Genomic DNA, 13760 nt, shown 5'->3' with positions numbered 1-13760 from the left:
GCCATGTGCATAACTCCAAGTGACGGATTTATGTGCCAGAGAATTTATCAGTCAGTAGTAATTTTGGCAGTAAACATATATATGTCCTCATGCACAAATTGGCTGAAGAAGGGGAGAATAGATAAGCTGTGAAAAGGAGAAGGGGAAACTGATGATGTTACAACACTTTTTGTAAAAGTGTGCATACATATCTGTTACAGGCTGGTTTGTCTGAAGTTCTGGGGGCAGATTTGATCTTTGGAGGGTGTGTGAACTTTGAGCAGTAGTTCAATAGTTCAACATAGCTCTGAAACAGTCATATTTCTATTAGGCTACAGCGTCTCTTTCTGATATGTAATGCTGTCGTGTGGCATTTTAGCTACAGAAAGACATAGTTTCATTCAATGTGTGGCCCAGTGTGCTTTTGAAAAATAACAGCCTTTGACTCACCAGCAATTGCAGCTAGTTGGAAAGCAGCTTTGGTTGCATTCAGTAACCTCTGTCTCCCTCGTTCATTAGTGCCTCCTATTTAATTCCGTTTGGAGAGGAAGAGCATGCTACGCTGTTAAGGAGCCATCCAAATGGAAGGAAGTCCTCTCCTCCCAGCTATGCACAGGAGCGCTCTGCCTTGAAATGACCCCAGGCCCCCGAGTTAGAGTAGCAGCTTTGGCACATGATTCTCCCGTCCTCACCAGCCGTGTCCCCAGCACGTGGCCACGTGGACTCTTTCCTGCTGGCATGCAAGGTTGTGTTAAAAGTGCAAACGCAGGTGTCCACCCTGGTCTTTTAGCAGCAATTAACCTTTCCTCCTGGGTTTCCTTTGAAGCTTACTCATGTTTTTATTGCAAAATAGCAGTGAAGAATTTTATGGAGGCCAATATCTAAACTTCCACATTACCTAATCTCATCTGTTCCCTTATCAGGGGCCTCAATTTTATTTCATTCCAATTCTAATGGGGATAATTATTAGGCTTTAAAGAAGCCATCTTGAATTTCAGAACTGCAATGCTATCTGTGTGAATGGTTTGCAGTTCCCGTAGAAAATGACACGTGGAAGCACAGTCCCTTTGTCTCACTCGAACCTTGCAAAGGTTGTCTACCAGGCAATATCCCACCGTTTCACTGGATCCTTCTGATCCATGGCAGTGTAAACTGTAAAGAGAGTAGTCCCACGTCCTTGGAAAAGGAAGACCAGGTTCTCAGTAAATGCACATTGCTTTCAATATAGCTCCTTCTATCAGTAGTTTTGCAAAGATGTCTAAACGGTCTTGCCTTTTCTTCGCTGGTTGCAATTCAGCTTCTTGTTTATTTTGAGGTTTTAAAATATATTTTTGCTAGAATATGTTGCTATTTCAAGCAGAATAATATTTTAGCAATCCATTTTACCCACACTGTTAAGCTGCAGGGTATAAATGCATATTATATTTTCCAGAGCTTTCAAGCTGAAAGCCCGTTTTTAAATACGACATTGGGTGTGGCTGCTGGAAATCAAAGGAGTCACAATAGACTAGCGCAAATGGATTTGTCTCCCTGCCAAACTTCCAGAGGCCAATTTATCAGCTGCAGGTTTGACCCTATATGGCTAAAACTAGTGTAACCAGAATGACTGAGATAAGTATAACCGAGGCCTTTGAGTCTGCGAGAGAAGAATTAGACTGGACTGTCCCTGGAGGAGAAGAAACATCTGCAGACCCACATTTGCTAAGGGTTTAAGGGCTCGGTTTCTGCCCGGCCCGGGACGGGATCTGCTGTGGGGCAGTGCGGGGCGGCCCGTGGGGCCGGGAGGCACAGCCCTGGGCAGCGTGGTCCCTGCCGGGAAGGTGCCGCGTGGGCCGCTGCGCTCGCTGCTGCTGCGGGGAGCTGCCTGAGCCGCTTCCGTGTTTCATGGATGGGAGTTAAGAGATAGAGGAGTGGAGTGGCCGTGGGGCAGGTGGAGACCCTTGGTTTGCTGGGGGACTGTTTGGCGGAAGGGGAAAACAGCAACGAATATGCGAGAGAGACTTTTTAAGGAGTTTGGGTGTCAGGCACCCAGCTGTCATAGAAAATCAGTAGGATTTAGATGCCTGAAGTCTTTAAAAAAAAAAAGAAAGAAAGAAAAAAAACCCTTCCAGTGAGCCATGTGCTTATCATCATCCAGATCACTTTCTTTTTGTGATTTCTCTTCCTGCACCCCATGTGTACATGAGGTTTGGGTTTTTTTTCCTGTTTCAAAAACAGCTGAGATCTTTTAGGCAGGGCTGCAATCTAAACACTCAGGGGAGAAAAATCCGAACGGGAGCTGGCCCGTCGCGGCTGGACACGGTACTGCTGCCGGCCTCGCCATGGCAGGGAGCGCAGGAGAGTCTCGCGGGGCCGCGGGGGCCCAGCCCAGCGCCGTTCTCCTCTTCTGCTGCAGTCGATGGCGATGGCTACTGATAAGAGTGCAGAGAGGTGAAGTGAGTCAAGGCATCTGGATAAAGATCTGTCCCTGTCCTTTCCGTGTCTCGTTGCCTGTTCCCTGCAGTTCAGGTTGAGTCTTGCCATGGATTAGCACTGGGCAGCACAGCTGTGGGCATGGGCTTTCGCGGGCTAAGCAAAGAGCAGGTTCCCTGTATGAGCGCTTTGCCCCGTGGGCTCGCTTTGGTTTGTCCAAGAACATCTTTGCAGAGCTCTGCAATGCTGAGCTATTGCAGGAACGGTTTCTGAAGCAGAAGTGATGGAAAAACCCTCCTTGTAGCTATCTCATCTCAGTGGTTGAGTTGGTCAGGATTTTCTACTTAGGTATTAGAAAAGTGATAAACTAATCAATATTGGGTTCAGTTGTTAAAGTGCGGGGGGAGCCTGCCAAACCAGAGGCTGAGGGAGTGGGTAGCTGAACTTTCTTATGACAAGCATGAGGTCATAGGCAGTGCCACATAAAAGAAAGAAAAACAGCTCATGGCTGTGAATAAATTGCTCGCAGCTGAAGAATCTAGTTTGCCAGTCATGTGATGGGAGCAATCTATTCAAATGATTTGTTATGTCCCAGTGTTTGTCTTAGGCAGTACCAGAAGCAGGAAAGTATAGATATAACATTGTTAGATAATATGTAACAAAGATGTGAGAGATAATGGGCTATGACCAGATTTCAGTGGAAAAGGCATACAGTGCTAATCTACCATGGAGAGTTTCTCTAATGAGCAAGAAATTGAAAGAACATTTTATGGCTCCTATTTCTTCACTGAAACAGTATCATTCCGAGCGCCAAGCACAGCATAGCACTTTAATAGCTGAGCCAACCATATTATGCAAATATTCTCAGGCTTAGGTCTTAAATACTCAATCTCTCAACTTTATTCCTCGGAGAACAGTATTCTCACCTTCTACTTTGGATAAAATTAATGAGCACTGGTGTGTGGGAAAAGTATGGCAACATTAATGAAGTTAAATGAATGTAAAAAATTAAAAAGTTTTTCAGTTAGTTTGTCATTTTTGCTCCTTTTGCTTATGTTACTGGGTTGGTACTATATTCCTGGTGCAGCTAAACCCCTACTGAAGTTGCTCTGAATTTTTGGACTGAAGCGAATTTACAATCAGCCTTACAATTAGGGCTGTCAAAAATAGTGGGTTTGGGGGGATTTTTTTGGTTTGCTGGCTAAGCCCCAGAGATTTTTTTTTTAATGTGTTTTGGATCTGCCCCAGTTTTCTGTAACTGTAAAAGGAGAAGGTTCAGGTTCTCTATAAGGTGCTATTTGGATCCTGAACTTATATAGACCATTGAGTTTCTTGGAGGTCAATGGCAAGATGCTGATTTACATCAGCGGCAGTTCTTGCCAATACTTATGTGGTAGGCTGGATCCTTTCCTCTAAAGACTAATTGGAGGCCATCAAACTTAATTTTGGCTACTTTAGGTTCAGTCTGTCTCTCTGAAAGGCCACTAAAGCTTTCCTGCTTTTCACTTCACTTAGATTTCAGTTGTAACGTATAATACTGGCTTTCAATTGTAATTTCACAGAGGACGCTATGCAAAGCGCTCTATCTGGAGCAGACTGGACAATAGGGTGTGGCTGCATGTACATCTGTATGTAATTCGCTCACTGATGCTAGGCTTGTGTTCGATGATGTAAACCCCTTTCGATGTCAGAAATATTAAGAAACACTGTGTACCTCCAGCGCTACAATAGGAAAAAGGTTCAGCTCCTTTCAGGATGAGGCTCTGCTGCAGGATTAGTGATTGAGGAAGGTGCCACCAGCCTACTGAACTGTCCTTTCTATTTCATGTGCAGACTAGAGGAGTTTCACATGCAAAACCTGTCAGTATATTTCTCTACTTCAAATCCCAATGTTTGGATTTATTTTTTAGGTGACGAGTGCTTGTATGAAAGCTTTCCTGAACTTCCTTTGGAGGAAGTGCCAGAAGCTGATGGAGAAGCTGCAAATGTCCAGTGCCCAACGTCCCTCAGTGTTCAAGAGCCATCTTCTCCAGCAACCTCCAGTGAAGCTTTCACACCAAAGGAGAGCTCTCCTTACAAGGCTCCAATATACATTCCTGATGACATTCCCATTCCTTCAGAGTTTGAGCTGCGAGAATCCAACATTCCTGGAGCAGGATTAGGGATATGGACCAAAAGGAAGATTGAAGTAGGGGAAAAGTTTGGCCCTTTTGTAGGTGAGCAGCGGCCACACCTTAAAGATCCCAGTTACGGTTGGGAGGTAAGACACTTTACATTCTTTCGGTCTGTTGAACTCTCTTGAATGTCTGTAAACACAGAGGTATTTGTAGAATTTGAGTTCCATCCTGTGGTAGCCAGGGAATATTTTGTGTATACTGGGAGCGTTTCATGGCCTTTTGGTGCTTACTGCATGAAAATTGTGTAAGTGTAAGCTCAAAAAAAAAAAAAAAAAAAAAGGAGGAATTATTGTTGCTCTTCATTCTTGAAGTCTGTCTGGGTGGATACCAACAGATCCCCTCTCTTTTGGGGGGGAAGAGGAAGAAGCTGTGTTATCAGAACATTTCTTCAACATTTTTGTCTTGCTTTTGTGCAGTTCTGCAGTATAACATAGCTGTGGGTGAGGATTTGTAAATGGCACTGTGCTATCTGAAAAAAAATTGGGTGCTGTTTTTGGTGTTGTCAATCACAACTTTCTGTTGACAACAATTAGAATAGCCCTAAAATCTTTTAGTGTTTGCTAAATTAGTATTGCAAAACCTTGTGCTACTCAGGGACTTTGAATGCTAAGTGTTTGATCCTGGTTCCATTTAAGTTAGTGGGAATTCTGCCATTAATTCAATGAAAGTGTGTTTGGAGCCTAGTGTCATAAAGCTAGTACACGTGGGAATGATGTGGATCGTGTTACTTCTGCAGATGCTCTGAGAAATGTTGCTTTTTGTGAAGGAGTTCAAGGCCTGCTTTGGTGAGCACCGTGGCTGCATCTCACTTTCTCTGCCTTTTGCGGGCAATGTGGGTTCCTCACTTGGATAATCCGATGGAGCTGCCGGGGTTGCAGGTCCACAGCCAGACCCATTCCTGTGGTGCCTCTTCTTCTTTTGGATCAGTTGGCAGTGCCTACACCTTGCAGTCTTGCTCTCCAGTGACAAAGATTGTATTAGTGCTCCTTGCCCTGTGTTTACAAGGTGTCTCCCCACTGAATTTTCTCCTTTGGGGTTGTGGGAAGGATATTTTCTGTTGTACTTGGCACTAAACAGTGTCCCCAGTGCCTCATGGTGTCTGAATGCACTGAGCTCTAAAGTGGTACATGTTGTCCGTCATCTAGTGGCACCTTAGTCGAGCCCCTCACCTGAATCCTTAGATCTTTGTGGCACAGATGCGGCTTCTGAGCTGAGGAGGATCATAGTTTTCTTCCTTAGAGTTGGTATAATGTGACATAAAAACATTCCTTCATAGTTTTATTCATAGTTTTAACAATGTGCTGTAGAAATAGAGTACAATCTTGGTTTTCCATCTGTACTTTTCCTTTGGATAACAAGGTTTCTGATAAGGGGAGAAGTTTGCATGACTCTCCAGGGGCACGACTGACCTTTGGATAGCTGGGAGTTTCATTTTCCCAGGAAAAATGGAGTTTCACTGTGGAGCAGAGCCTCAAAGATATGGTGGATAATAAATGTTTGGTTTGCTTTTAACTATCAATAAATACTCAGTGAGTTCATTCCAAACTTTCCATCCAGTTGTTTAAACACTTGTGAGACCTGTGACAATATGACAGAATAGTGTCAAGAGAAATTATAGACTTGGCAGAACTCTATAAAGTTAACAGACCCTGATGCAATATAATTGCTGGTGAGAAATCTTTATTCTTTGAACAAGGCACCAGGAAATCATAAAAGCTGACTTTTAGCCACACCACAATTAAGCTCAGATATCAATAACAGAAATTTGAGCAAAACTGCTGAGACACCACCGCAAATGCAGGTTTAACACATTTCAAAATTAGCGCATTTTAGGATGGATCCTCGGGCAGTATACTGCAGGGTAGCCCCACAGAAATCAAGGGAAACCCATCCTGATTTTCACATCCATAGATATTGATACTATACTGTAATAATAGGGAACAGTTTTTTACGGTTCAAATATTGAGGATTTTGGAAGCTACTAAATTCAAACAAGAAAAGCACATGTGGATGCTGATGGAAGCTCAGATGTCACACCGAATCACTCTCAAGCTGTAGGACTCATGCCATTTGAACAGCATGATGTATTTGGGACAGCTGGGGAGATGCTACTGAAAAGCGTTGGAGGAAAATCACACAAAATCAGCAGTCAACTCCCTCTGCAACTTGGCCACTCATCTAGAAGTGCTCCACAATGCTCAAGGAAGCTTGAAACAGAATATTTTCCCCAAAAGTGAGTTAAGTACATTCGCTGTAATTGAAGGGAGACAAATAATGGTTACCACAGTTTACACAATGAGCAAAATTGCAAGTACTGAAGATTAAGGCTAAAGGACAGACGTGGTGGATGTAGTTGTGTTCAAAAAGATCTTACCAGTGCCTGTCCCAGTCCTGCCATTCATCATCACGCTGGTCTGGAAATTGCCACTTCATTGGACCTGTGACTTGGTGCAAGAATGCTGATTATCAAACATGATACGGTGGGTTCAATTTGCTCCTATCAGGGTGAAATTTTGCCACTGTTTTTAACAGGAAAGGATGGAGCTGAAGTTCCTGTATGGTACCAGCTGTGGATATGAGGGGGTTTAAAACCTCTTTTCCACAATTATATTGAAATTGCTTGTCCTGTGAACTGCACTGATCTAGCTGTTGTCATGATACTGTTTTCTGTTTGATTATCTATAAATCCTAGGATAGTTCCTGGTGCTATCAAGGTAAGCAGTGTCTGGTGACTTCAAAAGGTGGTGGATCACAAACTTCTGCTGTTGCAGATGGTGGCTGTCTGCCCTGATACTGCTGCTGGATAGTGCGAGGAGCTCAGTGACGTGGGCCCTGAACAGGCTGAAAGTGCTCTTTGGTTTCATAGGCCAAAAAACCTCCATCTCACAACGTCCATCTTACTCTTTTCTTCACCTCCCATGTGCACCGCTCAGAAAAATGCACAGTGGGATTGCAGCTGTTTGTGTACTCATTTAATTCGCTCGAATAGACTCCCCTACAACTACCCTAAGGATGATCAAACTATTGGGAAATCAATCTTTCAATTTTATCTGCATTCTTCTGAGGTTAAGGTGAAGCCTCTGAATATACAATGGTGTTTGAGCTTCAAAGATGCTGTAAGGAAAGATCTCTTTTTAATAAAAAGATTGATATAACCATATCAAAATATTTTTCATACAGGAAGATTTGCTCCTTTCTAGCAATTGCTTGATATTGCTAAGTGACATAGAGTGTTAAAGCAGAAAATTCCAAACCACCCCCCTACACAGGCATTGCAGGGAAGAACTTATAACTAAACCCAAATTTGGACTGTAGCTACGTTATTGGAAAGGGCATTTTTATAATAGGCTGTGTTACAATCCCATGCAAAAAGATCACCACAGTGTTGGGTATTTCCAAGTTTGAGGTACTTCTGACTTTCAATTTTTGTGACTTCAGTCCATCTCTGTTGATAGCAGGATAAACCTGTAGTGGTTGGGAGAAAAGTGGGAGCCGGAGGAGCTGCCACCCTTAAATTTTGTGGCTGATGCAGAAAAATTTGCCGCTGCCTATGCTTAGGAATTAGGTTTAGGGGTTTCCTGGGACTCGCCCAGGGAGCAAAGCTCCCTACGGCATCAAGGCAGAGTTTTGTCAGAGCAAGTCTGGGAAAACGACGTCTGTTGTGTCCACGCATTTACTTCAGCTATAAAATGCACTGGGGGAACAAAGAAAATTTGTTGTGATGTAGTTGTGCTTGGGTCATGATTAGAGTGCCCTAGACCAGTTTAAATGAAAAGCCATAAATTTGAATTTTATCTCATTTTGTGGGTCTAGAGCTGAGTATTATCTAATCAGGTATTGGTTAGCTAAAGCACAAATCGAACACAGGGTCCCCGGACAGGGGGAAAGGTCAAGCTTTTTTGCAGTTTGTCACTGCGGTTTTAGTATTTGCCAGCAGCCTGAATATCGGAGGGGGCCAGGTGGCCATTGCTCAGTGGTTGTTTAGAAAGGGAGAATTGACCGCTTCTTAATCAACAAAGAAAACAAGCTTTTAAGGGATGGCAGTAATTTTTTAAACAAAAGCAAGAGAACACAAATTTAGTGATTTCATCATAGTTCATGCCCTGCTATGAAAAACAACTTGGAGAGTACTTCAAAGAAAGCCTTTAAATAGGTCACCAAGGCAAATGCACCTATCCACCACCAGGGTCTTCCAGAGTATGTCGAATATTCAGATTCAGGTCTTTCACTGTTATAGCAATCTCAAAGTCACATTCATAGGGACAATTTCTCTGCAGAGCTTTTTACCAAATGTTTATTTGATTTCTTTACAAGGACGGTAGAAACAGGAGCAATAAACTCTAATAAATCAAATTTGTAATAGACGTAAAAACTATTTCAGGGCTTTATAAAGTAAGGTATAATCTGACTATAAAGCAGAGTACACTTTCCTTTCATAGCACTGAGGCCAAGAGACATCTCAGATTTGGTAACGTGTACTTGAGTTGATGCTTGAAACTCCTTGTAACTTTTAAATGGAAGTTAGGAGGCTGTTTGGTTTTCTGGCCCCCTAACACTTTTGAAGTGCCACATTGGAGAAAGCTGGACAGCTTCTTAAACGCTGTTCTGGAGCAAGGGCTTCCCATTGATAGAAAGGGCCTGGAATATTGGTAATTTTAAGTTTCCATTCTGCACTGTTTGGCTTTCCTTTGGCATTTTTTAAATTTAAATTTAGGCGTGCTTGGAGATTTTGATTTCCAAAAGTACCACCTATCTTTATGAAAAATAAACAGTAAGTTACAAAAGCATCTAGGACTTTAGAGCTGGAATCTAAAGTATATGTTCTTAAATCCATGTTATAGCGCCTAAACAGATAGCTCGCTAGATCTTACTGTCACTCCCAGCATCTGAAGACTTCCACTGTGATCAATGAGAGTTACCGGTTGATTCCTCTCTCTATATCTATGTAAACCTCCATTTTTGTGTCTTCCTTTGGAAAACCTATGTCGAAATGTTGAAAGCAGCATCTGTTTCTTTAAAAACAGAATAAAATGAAGCATCTTTTAAATAACTGGGCATGAGATTCGCACATCTTAAAACTCGTGCTAAGCTATTTCTAATAAGCAACACCAGTGCTGAGGACACGTGGTTAAGTGAGGGGGCTAAAAAAACTTTAAGCTCAGCCTTTAGAAGAGGCTTTCATGTAAACTAGACTGGTAGACAGGGGTTGCTTCTGCAAAATTAAATGTTATAGTTTTAAAATGGAATAACACTGAGATGTAGATATGGTCATTTCTAGGTCATGGGATTACATGCGGTTAGACAGGTCAGTGATGAATGTATTTCCTTCCTAAAATGAAATTCTTCTTCTGGAGCACACACGGATTTAGCTGGTAGTGTCAGTCCAGTTTCTATGTCTTGTAGACACAAATAGTGGAATAACTTCCTTGCAGCTGATGAAGTCCCGCTGTGATAGAGCAGTAGCTTATGTCTGTTGCAAAAGGGAAAAATGAGAGGAACCAAGACTTCACCGCTTCGGATTATTTTCCTTCAGGATATTGAGTAAATCCCATTGTTAAATAGAAAACCTAAATTTCTGCTGCTGTCTGACACTTTTCATGATCACTGCACTAACAGACCACATCTTGACTTTTCTTTGAATGGTCTTTAAGGGCATTAACATGTGAAACAACTACACTCTAGACCAGATGGCTGGAAAGCGGGGAAGTATAATGCAGAACCTTGCCTATATTTTGTCCTTGCATAGGGATTTCAGCAGCATAAAGATTTCAGGAACCTTTGCAAAATTATCATTGAGGCAGAAACAGGAACAAGAATGTGGATGATTCTGTCATTCAAAATTAAAAGCAATACATTTGTTTTGTAACGGGGGGATGGATGCTCTTCTGATCGATACAAGACCAATCTGTTTGCAGATAATGTATTCCCCCCCTCCCAGGTCAACAGACCATCTGTTTCTGGCAGCTACAGGTGGGGGTGACATCCTTACCTTTTCTTCAATACTTAGGTGATGTTTTATCCCATTTGGAGCTCGGCATTGCAAGGCATAGAGCACTCTGGCTGAGATCCAATAAAGCACTTAAGCATGGGCTTATCATCAAAAGGATTACCCAGGTGTTTGAGTTAAGCATGTGCTTAGCTGCTGTGTTAAGCTCTGTGTTGGGGACATAGTGTTCAGTGCCACATAGGATGGAGTTCATACCATATATCTTGCCTGGGGTGAGTATGTGTGAGGGGGCTTATGACAGCCCCTACAAAGTTGCTTACAAAAAAGACATTACTTACAGTGCTGCTAATGCTGCCAGTCTGAATTCTTCTTCTCTTTGCATCCATGTGTTGTGCCGAGGTTGAGGCTAAGGGAGACACTGCAGCAGCTATAGGAATCCCCAAGCTAGGTGGACAGATGCTTCACACGCAAAATGTCACCCTAAGAGGTGATGCCAATTACATGCACCAACCAGTTATATGGCTCTTAATGCCAGCTCTCTCCCTGCGTGGAGGACATACAGTTTATAGTTATAAATGAGGAAACATCAGGTCCTTGAATAGCATGATAGAAGCAGGTGGACTCGTGATTTAGTTCTAATTAAATATATTTGACAACAAAAGGGAACTATTAATCCCTACATGGAGTAGTCTGCCGTCATCTTTCTCTACTGTTCATTACTTCGGTTCTTCAGTTCTGCTTATTAGTGCTTTGAATAACATTATCAAGCAAAGTCTTGTGCCACGAGGTCAGTGGGACATGAGCTCCCGATTTCCATTAGTATCCTGGACAAGGGCCGCGAGATCAAATCGAATGGATTCTGCCATGGCACGATGGCACAGAAAAAGGCGAGACAGTGCCTTTGCCTCAGTTAAATCTTGAGCTGTTTATCACGAAACCTCCTAATTCTGCTGTGCCCGTGGATGCTCTGCTTTGTCCTTGACCTTGGGGACAGGAAATCACCCATTTCATGGCATGGTCTTTCACAACCCGAAAGCCAGCAAAGCCTTTCTGTGGGTCTCTAGAAGGTATAGACGTTCCCCCCGAGCTGCCAAGGTTTTAATTTAATCAGCCAGAGGGTTAACTCCTGAGAAAAGCACAGGGAAACCATAAGGTTCATGTGGACTTGGAGGCAGGAGCCCCTGTTTCTTCGGTGAATGTGGGGAGAATGAAGTCCTGGTACCTACTTCACAGCACAACTGGGGGGACATTTCAGAAATTAGTATTCCTGTTCAAAATAAGATGTTTCTTACTTACTCACACGTGACCCAGGTAAATTTGACTTGAATCCAGTAGCATTTTGGCCAATAAATAAACTGGGGGAGAAGCTAGAATTGGAGTAGATCTCTGAGATTATCAAAATACAAAGAAAAATCTTTGTAAGATGTCAGACGTGCCTTTAAAAGACAAAGAATGTAAACTGAATTTGGCCACTAAGGCAGATAACTTCAGAAGGAAAAATAAAAAGACAGAACTGAAGAGAATAATAATTACATCTAATAGAACTGACAAACAATCATAATTCTTCCCATTAAATAAATATGTTAAAAAAAATTTATTATGGAATGCCACATTATGCAAGCCAGGATTCAAAGATGAGTTCTTTGCATTAAGTACAGTAGATGCCATTAAGGAAAACAGTCAATATGTCACTAAGCCACGGCCTGTAAAATTAAATTGATTTGGTAAATGTAAGTAAGATAGATCTGTTTGCTTTCATCATCAATTTTGAGTGGGTGAACAGGTGATGTCACCAACCTGGGAGCGATAAAGATGCAGGACCATCTGGAAAGCTTTGTGATGGATGGGCAACTGCTTTTGGATAGTGACAGTGCTGTGGTACTTTGTCACTTGGGATGCAGTACTTAATAACTTTTCAATACCATCATAATAAATTTCACTGCCTTATTAATATAGAAATGGTGAGTTATTACTGTGATGGCTATTGTAAATAACAAGAGATGCAGCTGTCAAAAGCTGATTGTTTGGGCATGTTTCTTTAAGCAACACAGTTGACTTGGGATAATCAACGTATGTCTATACCAGCAGAGTTTATTGCTCTTGTCAAAAGAAAAAGCTGCATTATTCAAAAATTATGTGAAGTCCATAATAAACAAGTTTAATATATTATCAGACTTTTCCTATAAGTTTCCTAACACAGAACAATAAATCATTTTTAATAATGCCTTTCCATGTACAATAATATCCTTATGCTGTAATAATGTCCTTTCCTAAGTATTCACAAAACAGAGAACTTCTGAAAAAGCAGAAAGGTATCTCTCACTCGTCAGAACACTTACAAAATTAAATCTCCCTATTTCATTAGAAGGCTACTTTTGATATAAAGCCGGCGGACTTTAGCTGTGTCTTTCTTTTTTATTTTAATTGAACAGATGCAGTTAAAAGTAATCTATGACAAAGAAATACAGACAAAATTATAACCATGTGTCCCTAAACACTGGCAGGAAAGAGCATCTGTGGGTGTTTTATGAAAGCCCAGGACTGCTCCGTGACATTGTTGCTAATGTCATCAGTCCGAGGACCGGAGAGAAACAAAATGCATAGATAGTTGTTAGCAGAAGATGAATTACCAGATCAATCATTTAGCACCATTCAGTGTATTATACTATTGTTCCCTGGGAAGATAATTAAATCAATGATGTCTTTCTTATTTGTGTAAAGAGGCACAAACTTGTAAAGAATATCTGAAGCTCCTCGAACATATTATTTCTGGGTTATTTTTTTTAAACCCTACTGACTTTGCCTTTCAGATGCTAGCTTTGTCCGTCTTTTCAATTAAATGTCTCTCCACCGTTTCTATGACTGCTGAAAAGAGAGCCAGCAGTCTATTAACAGGCAATAAAGTTCAGGAAGCCTAAGACTAGTTTCTTGGGTCAGAGGTGAAAATTGCATGCGAAATGAAACAAAGGTGCGTCTTGATGGCTCGCCCGCAGCCAAGCGACAGGGCATGCGCGGCGGGGGCCGGCGGCCGCGGCGGGCAGCAGCAAGGGCAGGCAGCGCGCGGTGAGATGTCTGGTAACGCAAGCGAGCGCATGCACGGCAAAGGATGCGGCGCTGGCCTGTATCACTCGAACCGCCGCGCGACTTAACGCTGCTACTGAAATCTGGGCTTTCGCCCTGATAAAGACATCACGACACTTAAAAAAAATCCTGCTGCTTGTTAAGGCCTGCAGAGCAGGCTGCAT

General features: G+C 42.3%; 1 protein-coding gene across 5 annotated transcripts in view; it reads left to right on the top strand.

Annotated features, from left to right (window-relative positions):
• The window catches only part of MECOM (MDS1 and EVI1 complex locus), a 363383-nt gene that overhangs the window by 162683 nt on the left and 186940 nt on the right, over nucleotides 1–13760 (top strand). For all 5 annotated transcript variants that reach the window (XM_064516591.1, XM_064516589.1, XM_064516590.1 and 2 more), the window contains exon 2: nucleotides 4302–4651. In XM_064516591.1, the coding sequence (XP_064372661.1) occupies nucleotides 4302–4651 (350 nt within the window). The remainder of the gene's footprint in view (nucleotides 1–4301; nucleotides 4652–13760) is intronic.

This window comes from Dromaius novaehollandiae, chromosome 9, assembly GCF_036370855.1.
Source record: "Dromaius novaehollandiae isolate bDroNov1 chromosome 9, bDroNov1.hap1, whole genome shotgun sequence".
NCBI lineage: Eukaryota > Metazoa > Chordata > Aves > Casuariiformes > Dromaiidae > Dromaius > Dromaius novaehollandiae.
This window is presented reverse-complemented; position numbering and strand designations above follow the sequence as displayed.